Raw genomic sequence first — 23,724 nt, 5'->3', positions numbered from 1 at the left:
GACCTCCCCGTCAAAGTAGCACTCCCAAGCTGCAAAGGTCCAATGGGTGCCATCCGAGCGACACAAGAGGGTGCTGTCTGAGGAGGGAGCCTGTCCCCGAAATGCAACAGCCCTACTGTAGGCGCTCAGGACAGCTGGGTGAGAACAGGGTTCTCAAAAGGGTAACACCTGGGAACTTGTTCAAACTGCAGACCCTGGGGCCCCTCCCCCGAGACCTGCCGGAATCGGAGCCTGGGGATGGATTTTGCTCTGTGTCTATTGAGAAATTCACGCCTGGAAGTGCAGGATTCAGTCGGTGTTGGTACAGGCGCAGAGACGTGCAACCATCACCACTCGTTCTGGAACGCTTCATCGCTGACCATCTGGGTTTCCTCCGGTGGATAGGCTCAAGCGTGAGAACTCCTGGGCCGTCTCCCTCATGCTCCCTTAGGACTTTTGTTTAAAGATAACCTAGGAGGGGCGCCTTGGTGGCTCAGTCGGTTAAGCGTCCGACTTCGGCTCAGGTCACGATCTCGCGGTCCGTGAGTTCGAGCCCCACGTCGGGCTCTGGGCTGATGGCCCAGAGCCTGGAGCCTGCTTCCGATTCTGTGTTTCCCTCTCTCTCTCTGCCCCTCCCCCGTTCATGCTCTGTCTCTCTCTGTCTCAAAAATAAATAAACGTTAAAAAAAAAAAAAAAAGATAACCTAGGAGATGCCCTTGGGGCACGTTTCAGCAGCGGGACGGCCGGGACTCTGTCGACAGGAACTCTGGCAGCCTCTTGACACGCGTGTCTCCACCCTCTGTGCACCCAGGGCGGGAGGTAGTGAGCCCACTTTGTGGCTGAGAAAACCCAGCCCCCGCTGCCATGCGCCTGGGGAGACCCAGAGCCACACAGGCTCTGCCCAGCATGCCGCTCGAAGGCGTGTGTGCGCCTGTCCAAGGACTCCACTCACTGGCTTCTGGAATGGACGAAAGCCTTCTGAAACAAAGTTGTTTATTCAAAACAACGATAAAGTTCACTAAAAACCATGGTTGTTTCCAACTGAGCAATCCAATTGTTCTATCAAAGTCCGGTTCCAAGATGAACGACCCTTAATCCACACATAGGAAAGAAACCCCTTGTCACACCCGTCAGCTTTCGTAGAGGCCAGGGCAAGAGGGAATCAACGAATCTGTGAGCAAAAGAAAGGACGCCTTTTGGTTTCTCGTCCCCCCCCAAAGCCAACACTTGCCCTTCTTTAATTTTCTCAGCTGTTCTGTCATTTTAACAGTCCAGCACGAAGTCCACCATGTCCCCCGTTCACCATGTGTATATACAATGGACTATGTTCTTGCACGAGTGAATTTCTCTTCCGGTTTCCCCTCCTCCCAATATAAAATTCCCAAAGGTCTGTTCTTCCAATCGACGTGTTCTTCTAAGCTAGGACATGACGATCCCTAAAAGTTCATCCAGGGCGGAACAAAGAGCCGAAACGGCAGCGTTAGCCCTTCAGGGAGTAGGCAGTTCACAGGATGAGTTCACTGCAGGGAGCCCCCCAGACAGCCCCCTCCAGACACCTGCTGAAGACCTTTCAGGTGACTGTTTTAAAAACGCCTCCTTATCTAGCGAGAAGGGGGTTGGATCTGGATGGCAACGAGGACGTTGCCTTTTTTTCAGCCCCTAGACCGCCTGGTGTCAGCACGCTCTCACACGGGCTGCCCTTGGTGATGCTGCCTCCGAAAATTCTGGTGCAGACGCTTCAAACGCGAAGACTGTCGGGGTCACCGACGTGACCGTTCTCGCCATATTTCTGGATCTGCGTGTGTGCTCCTCGCAGACGCCCCTCCCGTTTTCACTTCCTGTCCCATCGCTTCCCACCGTGGGAGCTGACGCGAGCTCTGCACCTTAGACCCAACTGAGAGTCCGTTGGCGCGTGGGAACAAAAAGCCCCGAGACACAGAGGCTGCCAATGTCTGCGACCAGCCCGCCTCAACCTCTGGCGGGTAGAGCCCGCTTGAAAACAGGCAACACGCTCCACTCAGCGTGATTAACTGCAGAGTCTCAAGGCAACAGAGAGCCACGGCCCAGAAAGCCATCTTCCCGGAGGCCGAGCAGCCTGTTGAGAGCCTGCAAGCCCGTCCCTGAACTTGGGACCCCTCACTCTGCCCCTAGTCACGTTCCCGCTGCCATGAGGGTTTAAGAGTTTCTCTAGAAATTAAGTGTGGGAAATCTGATGGTGTGGCGGAAGGGCATGTACTGCTTCACAGGGACTGGAGCTAAACCAGAGACATGTCTCTTGGGATTTGTTTTTGCAAATAACCACCTCTGCCCAAACCAAAGCCCTGGGCATGCCAGTCCCGGGCCTGAGTCCCCAGCTCCCAGGAGCCGGGGCCCTGGGGTGGATGGCTCCGACCCTTCCAAAACAGGAATTCGTGTGAAAGCTCCAAAAACAGTTGAAGAAGAAATCTTTGGCGGGGTGGGGGTGGGGGGGGGAGGCAAATTAAGGTTCAATCACCGAGTTTCTCGAATTGCTATAATATCCGTATTTAATTTGAAATTCCCATTAAGGAAAAGAAAATAACCAAGTACAGATCCACTGGAGGAAAACACAGAGGAAAAAGAAATTTAATATCCAACATGCAAATCAACCTTCAACAGAAATGCAAAACCCGCACAGCACAGCTCACAGCCAACCAAGAGCTGCTCAGAAATGGTTTCTGTATACCGAAGACGGGTGGCCCAGAAGCTGCCGCTGCTGCTGCTATGGAAACGCCAGGGACAGTCAGATCCTAACGTGTCCAATGATGCCGTCGTGCTGTTTTTGCTATAACAGATTTTGTAGAAACCACATTACTCAAGCCTCAAGGTCGTGAAAAAGAATCTCAACAGGTTTTCTTTGCAGGGTTGAGTACTCTCACACACACAGTCCGTCTGGAAACCAGAAAAGGTCCCTATTTACACCCAACCCGCCCGCCCCCCCCCCCCCCCCCCCCCCCGGCGAGCTGAGGACGTGCGTAAAAGCACAAGGAAGGTAAGAAGGACTGAAAGCTTCCCGCCGCTGCCACCTCGGCAGAGCTGGGGCATCACTGTTACATCTGGCCTCCTGTGCGCCAGGACCGGAGCCGCAGAAATAAAGGTGCCCGCTTGCCTTGGGGACCAAGGAAAACCGCGAACTCTCTCCGTGCATCTGCGGCTTCCTCCACTTCGGGGGGCTACCCGCCGTGGCGCTTTGACCCCCGCCCCAGGCCCCTCGGCAGCCTGGCAGCCTGGCTTCTGTGCGTGGGAACCAAGGGGTTCTCCAGGCTGTTCGTTCCGGAGGTTCAGAGAAAAGGCCAGAGGACTCCCTTCTCCCCCCGAGGACCAGGTCAGTGCCACACCAGGTGGAAAAGAACAGAGGAAAGCAGCCAGAGGTGACCGCCCCCCCAACCCCCACCCCCAGGCCGACTCAGGCCACGGGACCAGGAGGTCACTTCAGGCTCACACTCTGGGGGAGGTGTCGGCCGGCCCTTGCCTCCCTCTCTCCCGGAGCCTGTGTCCCCGTCAGGGTGGCGATGTGTTTTAAGAGAATTCTGCTTTCTGCTACAGAGACGAGAAGCAGCCTGAACAGGAAGAATCAACGTCATGTCAAAAGATACCTGGGCTTGAAACTGGCCATGAAACCCCCATTCTTGCTAATGTGCAAAACCGCCCAGAACACGTGCCCGGGCAGAAGCTATCCAGGCTCATGGAAAACGCTGGCAGCCTCTTAACGTGGGACGCCTTTAAAGAATCTCGGCCAGCGCCTCAAGACCTCCAAATTATGACAGGGTCAAATGCAGTCACGTCAGTCGTTACAATTTACCGACCGCACAGGGCCCGCCTTCTGGAATGTCTTTTAACGGGGGAGAAAAAGAAGTTTCACCATAGGGTCTACTGGCTAGACTCTGCTCCGTGTAGAACAGAAACCTCATTTCTGAGGGTCTGTTCATGGTCCTTGAAAAGCCCAAACGTTGGCAAGAACGGGGCTCTTCGGAAAACCCTTCCGTCTGCAAGTTGATTGGGCTGCAGAATATTTTCCTCGTTTTATTTGTTGCTCTTTGTTGACTATATAACATCATAAATAATACTCTTTTTCTGACATACCGAGCCTCGGCTGTTTACAGAAGCAACGGGCAGTTCCTGTAAGACCTCCGCGTGGGAGACCAAACGCTCCCGCAGCTTTGGAGGCGCTAACAGGTGGAGTGGAGGCGACACACCGTCCATCGACTCCGGGACTGTGACATTTCTGGTCAAGAGAGAACGTTCTCGGTCATGGCCCAAAAAGCGACGCCTCGTCTCTTCCCAGGAAAACTGTACTTTGACTCCAGTTCCCATTTGAGAAATGCACGCGTGCTCTGGCCATCCCCGCGTCACACAGGAGACGGGCACGCTTCCAGCAAAACGCGAGAAGGCAAACCGTGCCAACGCCAGGAACACAGCAGGACCAGGGCGCTGGGGCCCCGGTCTCGGCCCTGTCCCTTGTTACTGTTACTTTGCCACTGATGTTGTTGGTCGCTTTGAAAAAATAAGCCTCGGGGGGACAGCTTACTGCCCAGCTACCAAGTGCTTCTAAAACCAGCATGTCCTGCAAAGATCGAAAGGTGGCCTCCACGACGCGTGTCCGTCTGTCACGGCGCGGTACGGCCGGGGCCGGCTGCCTGGATGGGACTCCGGCTGTCGCTGTGCGTTTTCCTCGCCCGCAGGCTGGGCGTGACGACAGCACGGTGCCCGCGCAGGCTGGCGCCGCCTTCGTGCTGGATGGGAAATAGCCGGACCGTCGTGCGCATCCGCTCGCGTGTGTCACAGATGAGGGGTCGTCTCCAAACACCACCGCTGCACACAATTCTAGGACCCGCCAAGCACCTGTACGCGCACGGTACCATCACTAACCCTCAGCTCGCCTGTGACGCGGGCAGAACTCACGCGTGTCACCTTACGGAGGAGGCGTCTGGTGTGCCCAGGGCCCCCCAGGAGCGGGGGCTGAGCCTCAGGGCCTGGTTCCGGCGGTGGGGGGGGAACCCTCTTGTGCCCCTCTGGACTTCTGCGTGGGAGCTACCTCATTCTTCCACGGGAGAGACGTCAGGAGCGTATTTCTCCCGAGACCTGAGTTCCAGAGTCTTAAGACCCCAGATGACCAGGGAGGAAAAAATTTCCCGAAGAAAAAGCTGTACTTTAGCCACCCTAGACACACACTGGGGGACAGCGTTTGGGTCCCCCGGAGAGTACTCCTGGAACACAGGGCCGCGCTCAGGGGTCTGAGGGGCAAGGCCTGGCTCTGTCTGTGCTGTCCTGAAACACTGCTCCGGAACGCAAAGTCCTGAGGCAGCTGGGATACAGCCAAGCAGGAGCTGGGCGCTGCCGAGAATGCGAGATTGTTCCAGCCCAGCCCCGTCACACACACACGCGCGCACACACACACACACTCACACACACGGATGCTAGGGGGCGGGGAGGCATCCCAGGTCTACCCCCGAGCCGAGCCGTGCAGGGTAGCCGCCCGACCCAGTCGTACACTGCAACCCTGGAGACTTCGGTGAGGTAGGTGGTATCAGCCCCATTGTACAGGTGGGCAAACTGAGGCAGAATGAAACGCAATAGCTTGCTTTTAATAACAGCATACAAAATCTAGAGAAAGCCCCAAAGCAGCCCCTTTTCCCAGAGCCCAGCGCAAACCCTTGGAGCGTGCGCAGAATAGAACAGGTGGGGGCGAGCCCCTCCGGCCCCTTCTGTCCTCGCAGAGAGGATCTCTACGCACGACTGGAAACCCTCACGTGTTCCTGGGGACTTCAAACAAAACAACGTGGTGACAGAGACCCAGCTTACAGTTTATTCCCATGGGGGCAGGGCACACGCTTCCGCTCTGGAGAAGGCTCGTGGTTTGGCAGGACTCCTTCCAGCCGGAACCAGGCCGCTCACGCCAACCCACCAGACCAGCCGCGTGCAGGCCAGTTCTGCTTTGCCTCAGTGAGCTGGTCTGAGAAACGGGACCAGCACACTCAGTCAAAGGAAACGAGCTCCGGGAAACACCCCATCCCCTTCCCAGCTCCCCTTCCCCCCCCAACCCCGGCCCTGGGATGGGATGGAGGTTCTACCCAGAACCTTCCCGGGAGGGAGCCGACTCCACCGCACTCCCCCAAAACACTCTTCTCTGACGACCGAGCCGTCCCACCTGCCCTCAGAGTCCAAATTCTGCGGGTCACGCCAGCCGAGGCGCAGAGCGGGATTATCTCCAAGGCGGAGGTGTGTGTGTTGGTGGTGCTCTTTGGCTGGAAGCAAAGGCCGTTCTGGCAGGATCGGGGCCTGTCTGCTCAGCTCGAGGCCTTTCTGGAACCAGGCGTGGGGTGAGGTATTCCCAGCCCAGGGCAAAACCCTCAACAGCCGCGTGCCCCGTTTAAAACCCCGCGGTAACCCATTTATAACCAAGCGGTGAACGAGGGAGGGCGGACGGGTCGGGACTAACTCGGACGCCGGAGTTCACCGGTACAGCGTTACAGACTCTGAAGCCAGTTCTCCTCGGGGAAGTGTTGATGGTCCGACACACTGAGTGCCCCCGACCGGGGTTGGTGGTGGGGGAGGGGGTCTCTCCACCTGCGGTCTGTCCGAGCGTGAACGTCGGATCCGTAGGTCTGGACACACGCCGGGCGCCGGCCGCTCCTCTGCTCTTACAGCCTCTTGGCGTCTCTGGGCCTCTCTGGGTGCCGAGGGCCCTCCAGAGACGGGCTGGGGTGGGGGGGGCGGGGGGGGGGGCGCGTGATGGCGGCTGGGCACAGGGGCGGGAGCAGAGCCAGCAGGGGAGGAGAAAGAGGCACTTCAGTTTGGGCTGGTGTTCATGGAGTCGGCCCCGGCCCCCGGAGTCGAGCGGCCCCGCCTGGCTGGGCTGTCACAGAAGACCCCGGTGGCGGTGGACGGGTAGGCACTTGGCAGCACGCCCGGGGCCGGGCAGGGCTGGGGGGGCTCCGCGCGGGCTCTGCACACGGCTAGGTCATCAGGATGGGCTTCTGCCGCACCTCCAGGATGTCTAGGGCGGCGGGAGGGGGCGGGCGAGACCAGGAGGTGAACACCCCGAGCGCTCCGATTCCGCGGGCAGTCCGCGCCAAGTACTTCCGCGCGTTTCCTCGCGCGCCCTCCCGGGGCTGCGAGACCGGTCGTCCCCATCCTCCAGATGGGAACCGGCCTCGGAGCAGCTGCACGGCCCAGCCATGGCCGGGGTGGGGGGTGGCGGGGGGGGGGTGTGGTTGGGGGGAAGCAGGGCTCCGGTACCGGCTGGCCCGAGTCTGGAGCCCCTGTCCAGCCCCAGGCGCCTCGCCCCGCCCACCCGTGACTCACACCCAGGGGCCCGCAGTCACCCAAGGGGGACAGGAGGAGCCTCCAGAGAGCTGTGAGAAGGGGCCCCATCCACAGGCCTCGACGGGAGGCCGAGAACCCAACACGGACACCTGCTGATGGGCTCTGGGCTGGAAACAACAGGACGGGGAAGGACAGCCTCAGGAGCAGGTCTCAGGTCGGCTACGAAAAAGCCATCCAGTTTTCGGCCTCCAGCAGCGTAGTTACCTGTTAAAATCCGATGCAGCGGCAAAGTGACGTAGGTCAAGTGTGCATAGAGAAGGAAATTTCCATCCGCTCTGTTCAGCTTCAGCCAGGACCCAACCAGGGACCGCCCCGTGCCAGACAGGGACCGAGACCGCAGGTTGGTGGCATTGTGCAGATCCGCTGGAGGGGAGAAGGCCGAGTCAGGGCCCCTGGGAGGACCAGGGGAGCACCCCCCACCGCAGGCGGCTGCCTAAGGGGCTGGCGCGGCCTCTGCCGCAGCCTGGGCCCTTGACCGCCAGCCCCTCCGTGCCTCAACCTACCGCAGAGCTGCCCGCCCCTGGCCTGTGGCTGCCCCACTCCCTCCTGCCCGCCCAGCCCCACCCACCCCTCCAGCCGTCCCTGACCCCCCCTTCCCCATCCCGGACAGTCTCTTCTGCGGGACGTGGCTCATCGTCCCACTGTGTTCTCTGCTTCCCCATGGCCCATCTGTCACCGGAAGTGGGCCACCAGCGTGCAGGGCCCAGGGCGAGGCTGGGAGGCCCCACCCGCTCTGAGGGATCACCCAGGGAGGCAGGCTGGGGTGCCTACCAGCCCTTCCCTACTGATCTGGAAAGGAGCTAAGGTGGGGAGGGTGCTTTGCCCAAGCACACACGAGCAGGTCGAGGCTGGGGCCCTCTGTCTTTGGGCCCTGGCGCTCAGAACGAGGACGGCCCCAGCTCCGGCCAGGGGCCACCCTTTCACCCCTGCGGCGCAAGCGCCCGGTGCCCAGCACCCACATCTCGTCTCCGGGAGCCAGCCTGCCTCCTACAGCCCCTTCCCTGCAGGGACCGCTCAGTGCTACTCGAGCCTTCACATCTGATTCTGTCACTCCCTGCTTAAAACCTTCCGATGGCCTCCCGCCGCTTAGATGGGGTGCCTCCCGGCCTCGCGGCGTGGGGCTCGCTGGCCGCGGGGCCTGCCCCGGCCGGGGAGACGGTGGGAGGCGCGGGGCGGCTGGGAGATTCTGCCGGGCACGAGTGGGCTGGATGGGGCCCCCACAGACCCAGGCAGAGACGCCCGGTCACCACAGGCGGGGAGGTGGGCCCTGAGGAGACCCTGACGGTCACCCCCGTGCAGGCTCTAGAGGGAGGGCGCTGAGGAGGAGCACAGTGGCAGCCTGAAGTCACCAAGGGCAGGAATCAACCAGAGAACTCGTCTCCCACTAGGCGAGGATTTCTCGGACCCTCCGTGTGCAACAGTCAGACCATCGACATCCGGAAAAGTCTGCAAACCGACAGTGCCTCCTATTCTCCACAGAGCAGGAGCTCCTCAGGGCAGGGACTTCTGTCTGGCCGTCTGCCCGTCCACAGCTCCTCCCCAGCCCTGACGGGCACCCACCGGCTCTCCAGCTGCGAACGAGGGACCGAACCGCGAGGAAACAGGGCCGCGGCTGGCCCTCCGGGCAGAAACGGCTGCACTCACCCCCTCCGTTGTCCTCCCGGAAGAACTCCTCACTGTCGTTGGCCGAGTGAGACTTCTTCATCTCAGCGATCCGGTTCCGGGGCACCTTCCTCTTGAGGGACGGGGAGAAGAAGGCGGGCCGGTTGTTCCGCTCCGGGGTGGGGGGCGTGCTGAAGGAGGTCACCTGGGAACAAAGAGCCGCAGTCACGGGGCAGCCCAGGGACCCCGGGAGGGCCCCGACCCCACCCACCGGAGGGCGGGCCTTCCTGGGGCTAGGCGGGCACCGGGGGCCGGTCCAGCTCGAGGGAGGGCAGGAGGACCTCGCTGCCAGCTCTGCCCAAGGAGGGGCCAGGGGCCCCATAGGAGCCCCAGACACCGGCCAGCACAAAGCCTGGCTGCGGACGCTGCCCGAGCCCCCTGCACGGCACAGGGATCCACGCAAGCTTCCCAACCAATCCGCAAGACAGGAGCCCCATCGGACAGATCGGTAAACTAAGGTGGGACAGCGACCTTGACCCGCCCAAGGTCACCCAGCAGGAGGGGGTCAAAACCAGGGTTCAGCCCAGGTCTTCGGCCTCCTAAGCTCTTCACCCCAATTTCTTCTCGACTGATACGCCCCCGTCCCTCTCGGCCCCCGCAATGGCGAAGCAGCGAAGGAAGTGCAATGGCGAAGCAGCCAACACTTCCGTCCCCTCGTCTCTCGTAACCACACCGCTCAGGCACCAAACGTTCTGGACACCCACGCGGGGCCAGGCAGGCGCAGCACAAGGGACAGACAGGCACACAACACCGGGCCCTGCCCTCAAGGAGCTCACAGTCTGCTGTGGGGGCGACACACTCGGAAAGCGACAACCACAGACTGAATGCTGGCTGCTGAGACAGAAAAAGGGAAGCACAGGATACAGGGGGGCACAGAGCAAATGGGGTCGACAGCCTGGGACATCAGGAAAGGCTTCCTGGAGGAGACGCCGCTTGAGATGGGTCTTGAAGGACGAGTAGGAGTTCGCCAGGTGAAGAAGGGGGGGAAGGGCGTTCCAGGCAGAGGGAACTTGGCCCATCTCCTCCCTCCTCCCCACGCAAACAAGAATCTGAGGAACAACGTGAGCTGGGACTGAGACTTCAGGAGCCCCATCAGCCTCCTCGTCACGGCTTCCGACATCCAGCAAAGTCGCGGCGGCCGCTGGGCTGCAGACGGTCCTCCCACAAGCCAGGGAAGGTTTTTAAAAGATAGAAAAAACAAAACAAAACACCAGATACCACAATACACACACAGTCTGTATTTGTCATGAGCTGTTTACAAAGGACCCCTCTGGAAAAGGGGGGCGAGCGGCAGGAAGCACAGAGGTGGCAGGGGGCCGGAGCAGTCCCCAGGAGGTCAGGCCCCGCCACCGGCACCTGCATGACCCTGGCGGGTCCCTTCCCTCGACCCCGGGCCTCCCTGAGGCTCTGAGCCAGGTGCCATCTCCTTCCCCCCCAACTACCACCCCGGGAGGGAGGGACTGTCACTGCCACTCGACGGACGGGAACAGCCAAGACTCGGGCAAGTCCAGTAACACATCTCTCTGTTCGCGAGGCCTTTCACATACACATTCTGCAGGGCCGGGGAGAGGAGTCAGACTCCTTTTCTCCGCCGTCAGCTCAGAAATCTATCAGCAGCCTCTATTTCACGGATAGGGGAAGCCTCCGCTTGGAACCCCCACCCTGGTCTTCGTAAAAATAAAAAAAAAATAAAATAAAAAAATAGCACTTATTATTTTTATTTTGCTTCTCAAACACATTCGTTGCAGAAGGAACGAAACCAAAAAGGCCACGAAGGAGAGAGAGACACCTGCTATCTGGCTGCCTGGGCATATGCGCGGCTAACGGTTTTACACTAAAAAGTGTAGCAAACACAGGCTTCCTCATCTCGGGCACGTCAGCACTAAGGGCGTTCCACGCCCTTCAGAGTCACTCTCCCAAGCAGGTCAACAGCCAGTGGTGACTGGTGGCTGGGGAAGCACCCCTGAGGTCACGCCCGAGCCAGGTGCCCGCTGTTCAGCAGCAACTCTGAGCCTCCCACCACCGCGGGGCTCCCCGCTTCTGGATGGGAAGAGACTGGTCCCAGGTCACGCGAGCAGCGGTGCCCGGGTTCCAGCCCACGGTGTCTCACCCCCAAGCCCTTTCCTGGAGGCGGGCTGGCCAAAGCTGCTTCCCGGCCCCCGGCGCCCTCACTCACCTCACCCCTGCCAAGACCCACAGCTCCGAGCGGCAACCCCCTGCCAGACCCGAGCGGGGCAAAAGCAGCCAGCGGGTTGCAGACTTTCTCCCGCCCGAGCCCTGGGCCCCACGGGAGGCCCTGGGAATACAGCTGCCACCGACCTCGGCTTCCCACCCCTGCGGAAGGACGGTGGCCTAGAAAGAGCGGGGTTCAAAGGCTCCATGCTGCCACCCGAGAGCCGTGTGACCTGGGGCAGCGCCAGTAAATCCGGCAAGCGGACAGGAACACCCATGCCTACCCACGGGCTGCCGCCAGAGTTCAACATGTACGGCACCTGGTAAACCGGCGGGCCAGGCCGAGGGAAGAGATGGGCGGCTCTGGGACCTCGTGTTCTCCCGCTCGTCCTCACAGGGCAGGAGGAGAGGCTAACTCATCGTCATCCCCAAGGCAGTCCCCAGGGAAGGCTGGCCGTGTGCCCCCGCCCGGCCAGCATGTGCCCGGAGGCAGGTGCCGGGACCAGCCCGGGTTCCCCTTAGGCTTAGCCCAGCGGCAGCTGGAAGTTCAGGGAAGCTGGCCCACGCACGGACCTGCTGTGTGACCTTGGGCAAGTCACTGCCCTCTTTGAACCCCGGCCTCCTCACCCGAGGGGTGGGGTGACGCCACCTACCTCACCGGGGGGCTGTAAGGACCAGGGAGGCGGTGGGAAGCGGATCCGAGGGACGGGAGGCCCCTCCCCGAGCTGTGCAGCCCTTACCCGCTCATGCATGGGTGAGGCCGGGCTGGAGTCCTCTTCCGTCCCGCAGGGGGATGTGTCACCGGTAGACACACGGCTGACTGCCATCTCAGCGTGGCCCTTGCCCTGGGGCCCCTTCATGCGCACAAACTCCATGTTGTTGTACTTGTAAAAGCCGAATGACATCTTCTGTGCCATGCGGGCAGCCACACTCACCTGTGGGCAGGCGGGGGACGGCCTGAGTCAGCGCACGGAGGGATGGGCTCTTCCTGGGGACACAAGTCACTAGGGTCCTGGGAGGGGCCGGCCTCAGGACGGTGCCCGGCTGCGGGACAGCGGCCTGTCCACCCGGTTCCTCCCCGTTCCCTCCAGCCAGGGCCGGCTTCAGGAGTGTCTGCACTCGGGGTGGGGCCTCCTGTCCCTCAGATCAAGCGTGCCCGGATCAGCGAGGAGGAACATTAACGCAGGCCCCGAAGCACCTAGAGGCGCGTGGGGCCACAGGTGCGGAGGAGGGGCGGAGCCGGACCAGGACAGAGGGGCCGCGGGGCCACCCACGCACGTACTCGGTTGTCATACACCTTCTTGAGTGCCTCGTAGCGGATGGAGCCCTGAAAGATGACACCCTGGAACATGTTGGTTTTGTCACTGGCCACCAGCTCCACACAGACCATCTCTCCTTCCCCCACTGTCATGTCGCTGAACACCTGGGATGGGGCACAGAGGAGGAGAGGGGACAAGTGTCAGCTGCCCACCTCCCAAACCGCTGGCTGCCTCCCAGGCCACCAGCCCTCCCTTGCCCGGGGCCGCCGGGAGGACTGCTCAGAAGCTCCCATCTGGCAGGGGACACAGATGTCACGCTGTTCGCCCAGGGCCGCAGCCCCGCCCCTATGGCACAGGGACCAGCACAGGGGCGGCCTAGCCATGGCAGGGGGAGCAGGCCCGGTGTCTGGCAGGGGGAGGTTCACGACAGTGACTCTGGGACAGGAAGGGGACACACCACCCGCTGGCCACTGGGAGGACGATGACGCTCATCGCACGCCCTCACGTGGACTTGAACGGCGCACGTGGTCTGTCCGTCCCGCTGTCCACCATGTCCTTCCCTCTGGCTTCGGGCACCCAGCCCCAGCCGCCCCACCCCTGCCCTCAGGAGCACCCGGAGTGGCCATCCACCTGGGAGACCGGTCCACAGGGGGCTCTGCATCCTGTCACTGCTCCCGGAGCTGGTGCGCGGACCCAGCTTCCAGGTCACCCAGACTCAGGTTCAAATCTCGGCTGTGCCACGCACGGGCTGTGTGAGCCTAGAGAGGGCGCTTCGTCCCCTGAGCCTAACTAAGGTGGTGCTTCAAGGCACCGTGAAATCGAGGTGAGACCCCGCACCATGTGCTCCCTTCTCTGCAAGCCTTCCCGGGGGTCCTGGCCACCTGCAGGCGAGTACAAGCACCTCGGCGGAGGGACCTCGGCAGAGGAGAGCAGCTGGGCAGGAGTGGGGTGGGGGCAGGGTGCGCCCGGTGCTCCCCGGCTGAGTCACTTTCTGCCGCGCGTCCCAGTTTTCCCAGACTGGCCCAGAAACTTCCGAAGCCCGGCCCCCCTGACGTCTTAGCATCCCAAGGCGGGGAGGCACTTATTTGGAGTTTTCACGGAGACACTAATGACTCCTGCCCGGGCAGCCCTTTTTATAGGCGTTCATGACGCATCTCTCCACCCGTGCGCTCGTTTGATCTTCGACCCCGACGGGTAAGGTAAGTAGGACGCATGATCGTGACGCTCATTTTACAGATGAGAAAACAGGCTCAGGGCTAGGGGGGCCCCCCCGGCCCCAAGTCCAGCACCAGGAAGAGGGGGAGCCGCAGGGGTCGGAGTCGGGACCGCCCTCGCCTGTCTGCAAGCACGTGAGGAGGCCCCAGGGAGGCCAGCTTTCTGCGCCCCTGACCGGGAGCCCGAGGGGAGACATGGCTGGGCGCGTGTGGCCCACCTCCTCAAAGCTGTCGATCATGAAGAAGATGTTGGGGTAGCTGATCTTGGATTCTTCGCCCTTGCTGTCCATGGGGTGTTTACTGGGGGACGCGAACACTTGCTGAAAGGAAGGAGATGTGGAGGGCTGAGCGAGGCCCGACCCCCGCACCCAGGCCCACAGCCACTCGAGGGACGGGTCGCTGTGGTCACGCTGCTCAGGGCCAGGCCAAAGCCAGGTCAGGTCCTATGTCGCTCCGCAAGGAGCTGCTGGGGACGACCTGGTTCTGTGCGCTCCTCGCAGGTGACACAGGACCCCAGGAGCCGCGTGGCTTTCTGGTCAGAAGTTCACCTCGAGGCAGGGAAGGAGGAGGGGGCAGGTGGTGTCCCCCCCCAAAACCCTGAGCAGCAGGTGGCTGCCACTTCTGGGCTGCGCTGGCCGTCAGGAGGCCCGCGGGCCCTCAGCCCCACGGCTTACCTGGGACTTCTTCTTATGGATGTGGATGTCCCCTCCATCGGCGCGCGTGCACACGGCACATGTCACCATGTAGTCCAGCTGGAAGAGAGCGCGCAGGACGGCATGCGTGGAGGGGTCTGCTGTCCCCTGGGGCCTACGACAGCCCTCCTCCGGGAGCCCCGCCCCCCACTACACCCCTGTACCTTCTGCAGGATGAGATTCAGGCAGACGCTCTCCTCCCAGTCAATGTCAGGGTCCCCGAGGCCCGGCAGCTTCTTGGAGTCACGCCGGTACACCTCCACGTCCACCTCGGGCTCAGTCTCTGCCAGCTGCGAGGATGGGCACGGATGAGCCTGGCCGTGGCCTCCGGGGCTCTTCCCCCACCCCCCCACCCCACTACTGGGTGGGCAGGTGTTCACGCGGACGCGGACTCCAGCGATGCGACCCCAGGGCGGTCAAGAAGTGCGGCTGGGGGGGGGGGGGGGTCCCTCGGGCCCTGCAGCAGGACGCGGGGAGCCCAGCCTCCCGTCCCACCCACACGGCTTCCGTGCAACCTGCCTGTAGGGGGCTGTCCACCCTGCCACCCGCCAACGCCGGCCGAGCGCCGGAAGCCCCCCTCCCCCCCCCCGCGGGTCGCTATGGCAACCGGGTACCAGCACAGCCGCAGGAAGGGGGAGGGGGTGGGCTTGCCGCAGAGAAGCCGCAGCGCGCAGGCGCCGCCGCGCGGAAGCGCCCACACTGCGCCTGCCCAGCGCTTTCCTCCCTTTCTGTTCCTTTGGGCGGTGGGGGCGGAGGGACTGCCTGGGAACGGCCGTCGGCTCTCCCTGTGTGTCCCTCCCTGCCCACCCTGCACCCTTGAGGCCCGCAGGGTCTCCCCACATCGCCGCCCGCCCCCTGCCCTCCCAATACTACCCAGTCCGCTCTGGTAGGTGCTTGGCGCCCCCTCCAGCTCCACGTGTGCTGGTCCCTCCAGTGGGAATGCCCTTGGGCCACCGTGGTCCCCTCACTCTGTCCTACAACGCTGAGGCCAGGTGTCACCGCCTTCTCTTGTGGGCTCCCCCTAACCATCCCTGCCCCCCCCCCCCCCCGTTCTTCCCACTACAACAGCACCGACGGCCCTGTGTCCCCAGTTGTGCCCTCTGTGTGTCCCAATAGACTGCAGGCCCCCCGAGGGCAGGGCCAGGTCTGAGTCATTTCTGTGCTCCCAGTGCGGAGGGGGAGGGGCCTCTGCATTTGCTCACTGCGGTGTTCAATGGAACATTCTAGCATGGGGGCAGCTGGACTTGCCACATGCTCCCCAAACCTTCCCGAGAGTTTGCACTTGGTCCCCAAACTCCTCAGTCCTGGATCCAAGAAACTTTCCTTCCCACCTCTTCACCTGGCCCCCCTGGGAACATGCCTGGGACCTGGCCTCTCTGTTCTCCCGCCTGCCTCCCGGAGAGTTCAAGGCTGGGTAGGGCTGAGAAAACCATCTCTAACCAGAGCTGGGGCCTCCCCCGGCCCCAAAATTCAAGGTCCAGCTGCGAGTCTCAGATCCTTATTATCAGAGCCTCTGATCTGAGCAGGTGGCCTTTGGGAAAAGACTCCCAATGTCTGCAGCGTGAGCTCCAGCAGAGGCCGGCAGGCCAGAGTGGTGCCGGCTGGCGGGCAGAGGCCACGGCCCTGCGGTCTCCTGGCGGCGTGCCCTTGGGCAGAATGCTCGGTGGTTCCCGTTTCCTCTCAGGTGAGCCTGTGCCCCTGGGCTGTGCTGAGCGACGAAAGCATGCCCACAGTGAGGGTCACAGCCAATGAGGCTCCCTCGGTGCTCACCACCCTCTCTGCCAGGAGACTCGTGCGGTCACGCCATCTGGTCTCCCGGGTGTGTGCAATCAGAGGACCCTAACCTTAGTGTGCATGCTGCCCAGCCCCCTTCCCCGGACAGGCTGAGCCCCGGGGAGGAACTGATCGGCCAGAGTCACATGGCAAGTCACGGGGAGACAAAGCCAGAATGGCGATCTCCCAGATGCACCCCCCACCCCCCGACAGGGCGGGCGTGGTGACCCGGGGCTGAGGAGCCCTGGGCCAGGCTCCCGAGGTGCTCAGCTCATGGACCTCTCCACCAATACCTGCCCCCGCCAACTCCACCAACTGGGGCCTTTTCTTCGTCCCTCCCAGAGGGCACCCCTGCCCCCCTTCTCACCCTGCCGGACTTGGCTCGTCAGGTCCCGTGTCCCCGCTGGCCACGCCCCTTCTCCTGGGACCCCCATCTCTCCAGCCAGCCGCTCAGGGTCTCCTGCTGGTCCCTCTGGCTTCAGGCTAGCTCAGAGCTCGGCCCCAGGCCCTCTGACCAGCACACCTCAAAGTCTCCCTCCGCTTCCCACACATGCCTATGGCCCCAGGTGTCATCTCAGAGCCAGTGGTCCTGACCCGAGACCCTGTCCCTGGTCTCTCTGCTGACTTTCAGACAGGAGATCACCACCAGAAGACATCGTCGTCTGATGTCCCACGGGCACCTAGCACTCAACCTGCCCCACACTCAACTCCGTCCCCCTGCGTCCCCTCCTGTGAGGGCATCGAACTCACCCTGGGCCCAAGTCAGGGACCTGGCCCACATTCAGTCACCTGAAGCCCTGCTAGTTGAGCTCACTTCCTCGGCCTCCCTGCACCCCACCCGCTGACCACACCCCTGCACCCCGCCCGCTGACTGCCCCCCTGCGTCCCGACCTGATGTCCGTGCCCCTGCACCTGACCCCCTCCCTCGTTTCTGCTCCAACCCCTCCAGCCCGACAGCCTGCTAAGTGGCACTCTGACCACACCCCGCTCCTCACTTTATCAGCTTCAGGGATCAGCCCCAACTCCTGGCCATGACCTTCAGCCTCCACACGGTCTGGCCTGCGCCTACCTCGTTTCGCCCCCCACCTTTCTGTGCCCAGGCCGCACGCTACCACCCGCGGCCACCTGAATGCACGGGGCTCTCGCGCAGCTGCAGGCCCCCGCTTTGGGCCATCGCCCCTCCTGCTAGGGAACCTCCTTCCATCCTTGCAGACTCACCTCACCCAAGTGGCCTCTGCCGACCACTTCTACCCCTTCCGGTCACCGGATTTACCGTGTCGCCCGGCTCTGTGTGACGCACTTCCGGGTACACAGCCGGCTGCCGCGCCACTCGGATGCCCAAGGGCCCCGCCCAACCCTGGGTCCTCCTGCGTCGGCTCTCAGGCCGCCAGCACCCAATCACGGCGTCTCCTTTGCAGCAGCCACCAGGCCTGTCCGTTCGCAGAACACCTATGCTGTGAGTGCCACGCTCGCCCAACAGGTACGCGGCAGGGAGGGGGCTCCCCGCACTTGACACACGGGCCACGGCTCACAGGCCGCGGCCGAGGGGTCAGAGGCCACTGCACCTGGGGCCAGGGGTCTGTGAGCTCCAGACCCGCCTCCACAGCCCTCCCAGTTTGGGGCAGAAAGGAAAACGACACATTTCCACGTTTGGCATACAGGTCGCTTAAACATTTTACGAGCTAGCAACGCTTCTGAAAAACAGACAGACATGTGCGAAGTTTGTCTTATAAACTCGTCCGCGCACTTCGGTTTAGTGGAGGGAACACCCTAGGTGAGTCACGTCGCCTCGGAGCCCTTGGTCTCCCCGTCCGACCTGTCCGGGGGCGGGGAGGACACGACCGGTAACGTGTCTGCCGCACGGTAAGGGCTCAGACCTGCCAGCATCACCTCTGAGCTGCGGCATCCTGCCCGTGGCCAGGGCCGACCCTGGCCCCCAGGGTCAAATCTCTGCTCTGTTGGGAGATGCTGGCCAAATCACCTCGCCTCTGAACCTGCTTCCTCGAAGGTACAATTGTGATGGAACCCCTGCCCTTCCAGGGTCACGAAGACCAGCGGGCGTGTGTGGCCGTCTCCACGCGGCCCCTGGCACCCAGCAGGTGCTCCGTGGGCATCACTTTCCCCTGATCACCTGCGTGAGGACTGCAGGGAGGCTGACGCGGCTGGCTAAGAGCGGACCCCGCAGGGATGCGGGGCTGGGGCCGGGGGGGCTGGCTCACCTTCCTTCCGTCCACGCCGCCCTCGCTGCCCGTGTATGCCAGCTTCCGGCGCACGTAGAAAAGCATGTCGTCCTGCCGTGGCGCCCACTTCTCCATGAAGTAGGTAGAGAACATCCACGTCCAGAAGACGATGCGGTCATCCTTGAAGCACCCTGCAGCGGGGAGGCCAGAGAAGACTGAGAAAGGACGGGCCAACCCGGCCCTGGCGTGTGACCTTGGCCAAGCCCTGTCTCCCCCCCCTTCTCCGCACTCCCAACCCCCAACCTGCATGTCTGCTTGGAAATCTGCTGGAGCTCTCTCTGCGATGCGCTAAGCCCCCTGCTCCCTCACCGCCACCCCCACCCCGGCCAGGGGACAGGGGCTCAGGGACACCTCCCAGCAGGCCCAATGCCTCCACCCAGCAGAGCCCGAGAGCCCCGACTCCCAGCCCCACAGCCCCCGGCGACTCGGCGTGGATGAATCAGCAGCTTCGGAGGGAAGGGAGGCCCTGAGGAGAATCAGCGTCACCGCTGTCTGGGCTGGGAGCTGACGACGGCTCAGGCTCCGGAGGGAGCTCAGGCAGGCTGGCACCACCCTCGGCCAGCATCCCCCACCCCCACCCCAGGCTGCGGCAGTTCCCACGGAGAACCCGACTTAAAGGAACAGCCCCGGCCGCAGGCACAAAGCAGGGAAGGCGTCCACCCCCTCCCTCACCCCTGCACGCAGCAGAGCCTTTCAAGCCAGATCTGTTCTTGCCTGATCTTCGGGGGGGGGGGGGGGGGGAGGACTCTTTCTTTCGTTACAAATACTTTTTCTTCGGGATACATAAATCTGTCATCGTCCTTCCCGCACGAGAAGTCGCCCAAGCACTCTGGTGGGAAAGACCTGGGTGCCCGCTCCAGCTCGGCCACTTGCTGGGTGACGGCAGGCAGGCTGTTTGGGGCTCTCTGGTCCCTAGGTTCCTCACAGCGAATGTCGACTGACCGAGAGCTGCCCGGGAAGCGGCACATACAGAGCCCGTGCCTGGCACAGAGTGGGGTCTACGACGGTGGGCTTCCTTTCTGGGCAGACCCGACGAAATGTCAAGGTACCCGACAGGGCTGCTTCTCACGAACTCAAAAGATTAAACTGTTGCTGGTTTCTTCCTCTCTTTTCCAGAAACTACTCCACCACTGTGACCTCGTCCTGGGTTTGGGATGCCAGAAAGACCTAATCCCCACCCCTGGAGATGGGGAACCCGAGAGCCGGCCGGTGCCGGCCCCCTCCCCCAACACAGGACTGTGGTCTCCCGTGGGGTCAGCCGTGAGGCTCTGGAAGACTGAATCGCAGAAAACCCCGGGCTTTTGTTCATTTCAGCCACACCGAGACCAAAGAACCGGGGCTCCAAACCAGCCTCTGCCCTCTGCCAGGCCGCCGCCCGCAGTCTGTGGCCCACCCACTCCCACGCCCTGCTTGGCTCCCAGAGGGAGGAAGACAGAAGGGGCATTCTGATCGGGGGTCCAGGTCAGGGAGCCTGCCCGTCGGCCCCAGGCTCACCGGCACCAGGTGGAACCAAACCCACCGGGTGTCATCACTGCTTTGAAATTCCCACCACGCCGACCTCAGGCACTACGGGTGCCCTGCAGAGGCGAGGGGAGGCGCCCCGTCAGCCCTGGAAAACCCCAGAAGCAACTCTGGCCGTGAGTGGCTGGAGTCACGGCTCAAAGCCCCGCCACCTGCCACGGAGAGGCAGAAGCTGGCTGTCGGCGTCCTTCCGCGGGGGATCGCTTTCGTTGTGCTGACACAAGTCACCCGGCAGTGACCCGGTGCCAGCTGGGCACCCAGTCGGTGTCAGGGATGACGAGCAGGCCACCGGCTGTGATTCGTGACGCGCCTGCCACCTGTGGGTCGTGGGCGAGGAGCCCCACGTGGGGGAGCCCTTCAACAGTCACAGCGCCCTGTCTTCACCGCCCACCGCACAGGAGAAGAAACCCACCGTCGGGAGGTTCAAGGACCCTCTCAAGTTCACAGTTAGAAACTGATGCAGCCGCAGACCCCTCGGACCCGCACTCAGGCTCTTGACAAACGCCCCCGCGCTATGCTGGGCAACCTGGCGGAACGAAGGACCCGGATGCCCGGTGAGCAGCTGTCGCGCCCGGGGGAGCGCAGAGGACGGAGTCTGGCTTCAGGAGCAAAGTTCCGGGGGTGGGCGCAAAACAAGCACCCGTCTGCCCTCGATAGAGGGGCGCAGCGGGGGCCAGGCGAGGGGGCCCCCGTTTCCCTGCTTCACGGCGCTAAAAACACTCTGGTCGCACCCCGTCCACCCCGGCCCAGGAGTAAAGTCCGCAGACCCCGGAGCCTGAAGCAGACGGCCGGCTAGTAGTTCACGCCTCGTACGAAGGCTCGGCCCAAAGCCCACCCTTCCGGGGTCCCCCACTCTCCACCGGCCACACCCAAACCTCTCGGAGGGGACGGTGCTGGGCCCGGCACGCAAATGCCCCCCACCAAACCCCCAGCAGCCAGGTGGCCGGCAGCGGTCTGTGGGTGCCACGCGCCCAGCCGTCCCCCGTCTGCCCCCAACCCCCAACCCCAGCGAGCGCCACCTCTGCTGGGACACACCAGCTGCCCCTTGCACTCCCCTCCCCCCCCCCCCCCCCCCCCCGTCAGCCACAGGTCCCGGACTTAACAAGCCCCAAAGAAGCCCCACTTGCTGGGCTCCCCAGGGCCCAAAGCAATGACTCCATGGTGGAAGCAGGACGAGTGTGTGGGGGCGGGTAGACCTACTGTGTGCACCGAGCAGGTGCGATGGGAGAGAAGAGGAGAGGGCTGACCCTCACCCAGCCTGCCACCAGGCGCCCGGCACGTGCAAGTTAGGAGACCCAGCGCCGAGCTCTGAACGGAAAAAGGGGCTTCCAAATTCGGTCTACGCCGTTAACGTTATCTTAACGTTAATCGTTAACCTTACCTTAGTACCAACCCAACAAGCCCCGCAGGAAGAAACTCAAACTGTCAGGGAAAGCCCCGCAACACCTCACTCTAACACAAGGTGAAGAAGGTCCCACCGGGAGGCGGGAGAGGTGTTCAAGTCAAAGAGCCACCAGGACAGCCGCCAGAAGGGGGCCACGGGCGACACGGCGGTGGCACAGACTCCCAGACCATCTCCACGCCCGGGACGCTCAAAGTCAAAGAGCAGGAAGAGAAATCACAAAGGTCAAGAGCTGTCCTCCGGAACGCTTGAAACTGCCCTCGTGTCCCAGAGAAGAAAACGAAAATCAAAGGGAACTCGAAAACCAGGAGAGAGAAATCCGCAGTCGAGCAACAGACGTCCGTAATATAGAAGGAACTGACATCACAGAAGTTACGGGAGGAAATGCCTAAGACCCTAACAGCTACGTGGGCGAAACACCCAAAGAGGTAGCATAACCAGTTAACAATGAAAAATCCATGACAAAGAACGAGCTGTCGTTTTTAAGAGGGCAGGGTTGGTATTTACAAAAATCCCACTTACAAAAACTGGCGGGGTCTTACAAACATACATGTTTGCCACTGACTGAGCCCTTCCTAGGTACTCACCCAAGAGATGAGACGTGTCTACGTAAACACCGGGCCACAGATAGCTTTATTCGTGACAGCCCCAAACTGGAGGCCAGGAAAACGGACCGACGTGACACAGCCAGTCAGTGGCCTATTACTGAAAGTAAAAACAAACTCTGATCCACACAATGCTAGGGATAAATCTCCAGACCTGCCGAAGGCAAGCGTAAAGGGCTACGCGGGTTTCTGCCTGCAGGGACAAGCAGCAAATGGCCAATGTCCCCACACGTTCTGCCTCTCGTGGTGGTGGCTCCCCAGGTACGCGCAGCCACGAACCCCATCAGGGCTTCCGCTTTACACGCATGCAGTTTGTTTTACGTGAACTGGGCGCCAGTAACGTCAGTAAAAAGTTGTACAGGTCCAGGATGGCGTGTAATCCGACGTTCGGGGAAGAGCCCAGGGCTTCAGCCGCAGACACGCTGACCAGAGCTGGGGGGCCACAAGGAAGTACCAGAAGCAAACAACGAGAGTGACGGGAGCTGCTGGGACTATCTTTTCCTTTCTGCTTTTATTTTATTTCCAGTATTGTTAACAGTAAGAGGACACCCCCTTTTCCCGTGAAGGTACAACTTTTGGTGAATGGCATAGGGCTGACGAAAGAGAGAGAATGGACGGGGGTGGAGAAGGGACCCCCCCCCCTCCCCCCGCCAGTCTTCGGAGACCTCACGCTCCAAGTCCAAAGCTAGGGTCGAGAGTCCAGACTGGGCGGGAATTCTGGCTCCTGGAGGCACCGTGCGGTGTCAGAATTTGCAGGCACACCCAAGTTCAGGTCCCAGCTCTACTCCGCACTAGCCAGGCAGCCAATTCATGCAACCTCTCTGAACCTCAGTGACCCCATCCGTAAGATGGGTCTCACCTGCCAGCCTCCCGGAACTGACGGTGAGGACGGGGTGAGAGTCCAACAGAGCGTCCTCTGCAAGCTGTAAAGTTCCATCCACACATGGGTTCGTGGGGACCCTCTGCGCTGCTGCTTTGCACGTCTCTCTCAGCAACGTGGCCTTTCCCGAGGCCTGCCCAGCAAGAGATCCCCTGGGTCACAAGCCAGGCAGCTGCCACTCCAGCAGGGAGCTCCCTCACCTGCAACACTCTCCCCGTCCCTGTGTCCCTGTCTCCTTCGCCAGCGGGTTTTCAGGACCCTTGAACCCAGTGGAGGGACTTATGGGAGACAGGCAGCCCCTGATGCTGGGCCACTCACCTGGGCAACACTGCAGACAGCCCCTCCGCCCGAGGGCCACCTCCCCTGCTGGCCCGGGGTCCTAAAGCAGCATCTTTTAAATTTTTTTTTTTAACGTTTATTCATTTTTGAGGGACAGACAGAGACAGAGCATGAGCGGGGGAGGGGCAGAGAGAGAGGGAGACACAGAACCCGAAGCAGGCTCCAGGCTCTGAGCTGTCAGCACAGAGCCCGACGCGGGGCTCGAACTCGTGAACCACAAGATCATGACCTGAGCCGAAGTCAGATGCTTAACCGACTGAGCCACCCGGGCGCCCTGTTATGTTCTTTAAAGTAGCCAGAAACGCGGGTTGGCCGTGTCACGCCAGCACACGGTCAGCAGGGTCACACTGTCACCCCAGCACGGGGTTGGCGGGGCCACACCAGCGCTCCTAAGGGGATACCCAGTTAGGTTCCGCAAGCCTCTGGACACATTGTCGTCCACCAATCAACACGCAACCTTGTTTTATGTGTGTTTGTTTCAGGACACCTGATTTGATACATTGTCGATTCCTCAACACTGAACGCAGGCCAACAGCACAGTAACTTGCGCCTGAGCGAAGCTCACTTAATACACAGACCTTCTCCACAAGGGCCCGTCACAGCCTTCTCATGCCTGGGACCAGACAGACCGAAGCATTATG

At 61.9% G+C, this 23,724-nt stretch overlaps 1 protein-coding gene across 4 annotated transcripts in view; it reads right to left on the bottom strand.

Annotated features, from left to right (window-relative positions):
• Window positions 1-2,487: 2,487 nt before the first annotated feature.
• The window catches only part of KIAA0930 (KIAA0930 ortholog), a 39,028-nt gene continuing 17,791 nt past the window's right edge, over window positions 2,488-23,724 (bottom strand). For 2 of the 4 annotated variants that reach the window (XM_058741042.1, XM_058741040.1), the window contains exons 2-10: window positions 18,316-18,467; window positions 14,488-14,613; window positions 14,306-14,383; window positions 13,850-13,951; window positions 12,441-12,581; window positions 11,899-12,093; window positions 8,969-9,131; window positions 7,529-7,687; window positions 5,563-6,995 (exon numbers count right to left, since the gene is read on the bottom strand). In XM_058741042.1, the coding sequence (XP_058597025.1) occupies window positions 6,955-6,995; window positions 7,529-7,687; window positions 8,969-9,131; window positions 11,899-12,093; window positions 12,441-12,581; window positions 13,850-13,951; window positions 14,306-14,383; window positions 14,488-14,613; window positions 18,316-18,467 (1,157 nt within the window). In that variant the 3' untranslated portion in view covers window positions 5,563-6,954. Of the gene's footprint in view, window positions 2,784-5,562; window positions 6,996-7,528; window positions 7,688-8,968; window positions 9,132-11,898; window positions 12,094-12,440; window positions 12,582-13,849; window positions 13,952-14,305; window positions 14,384-14,487; window positions 14,614-18,315; window positions 18,468-23,724 lie in introns of those variants that run through there. The other 2 variants (XR_009265252.1, XM_058741041.1) reach the window with 2 other exon arrangements.

This window comes from Neofelis nebulosa, chromosome 8 (genome assembly GCF_028018385.1).
Source record: "Neofelis nebulosa isolate mNeoNeb1 chromosome 8, mNeoNeb1.pri, whole genome shotgun sequence".
Classification (NCBI taxonomy): domain Eukaryota; kingdom Metazoa; phylum Chordata; class Mammalia; order Carnivora; family Felidae; genus Neofelis; species Neofelis nebulosa.
This window is presented reverse-complemented; position numbering and strand designations above follow the sequence as displayed.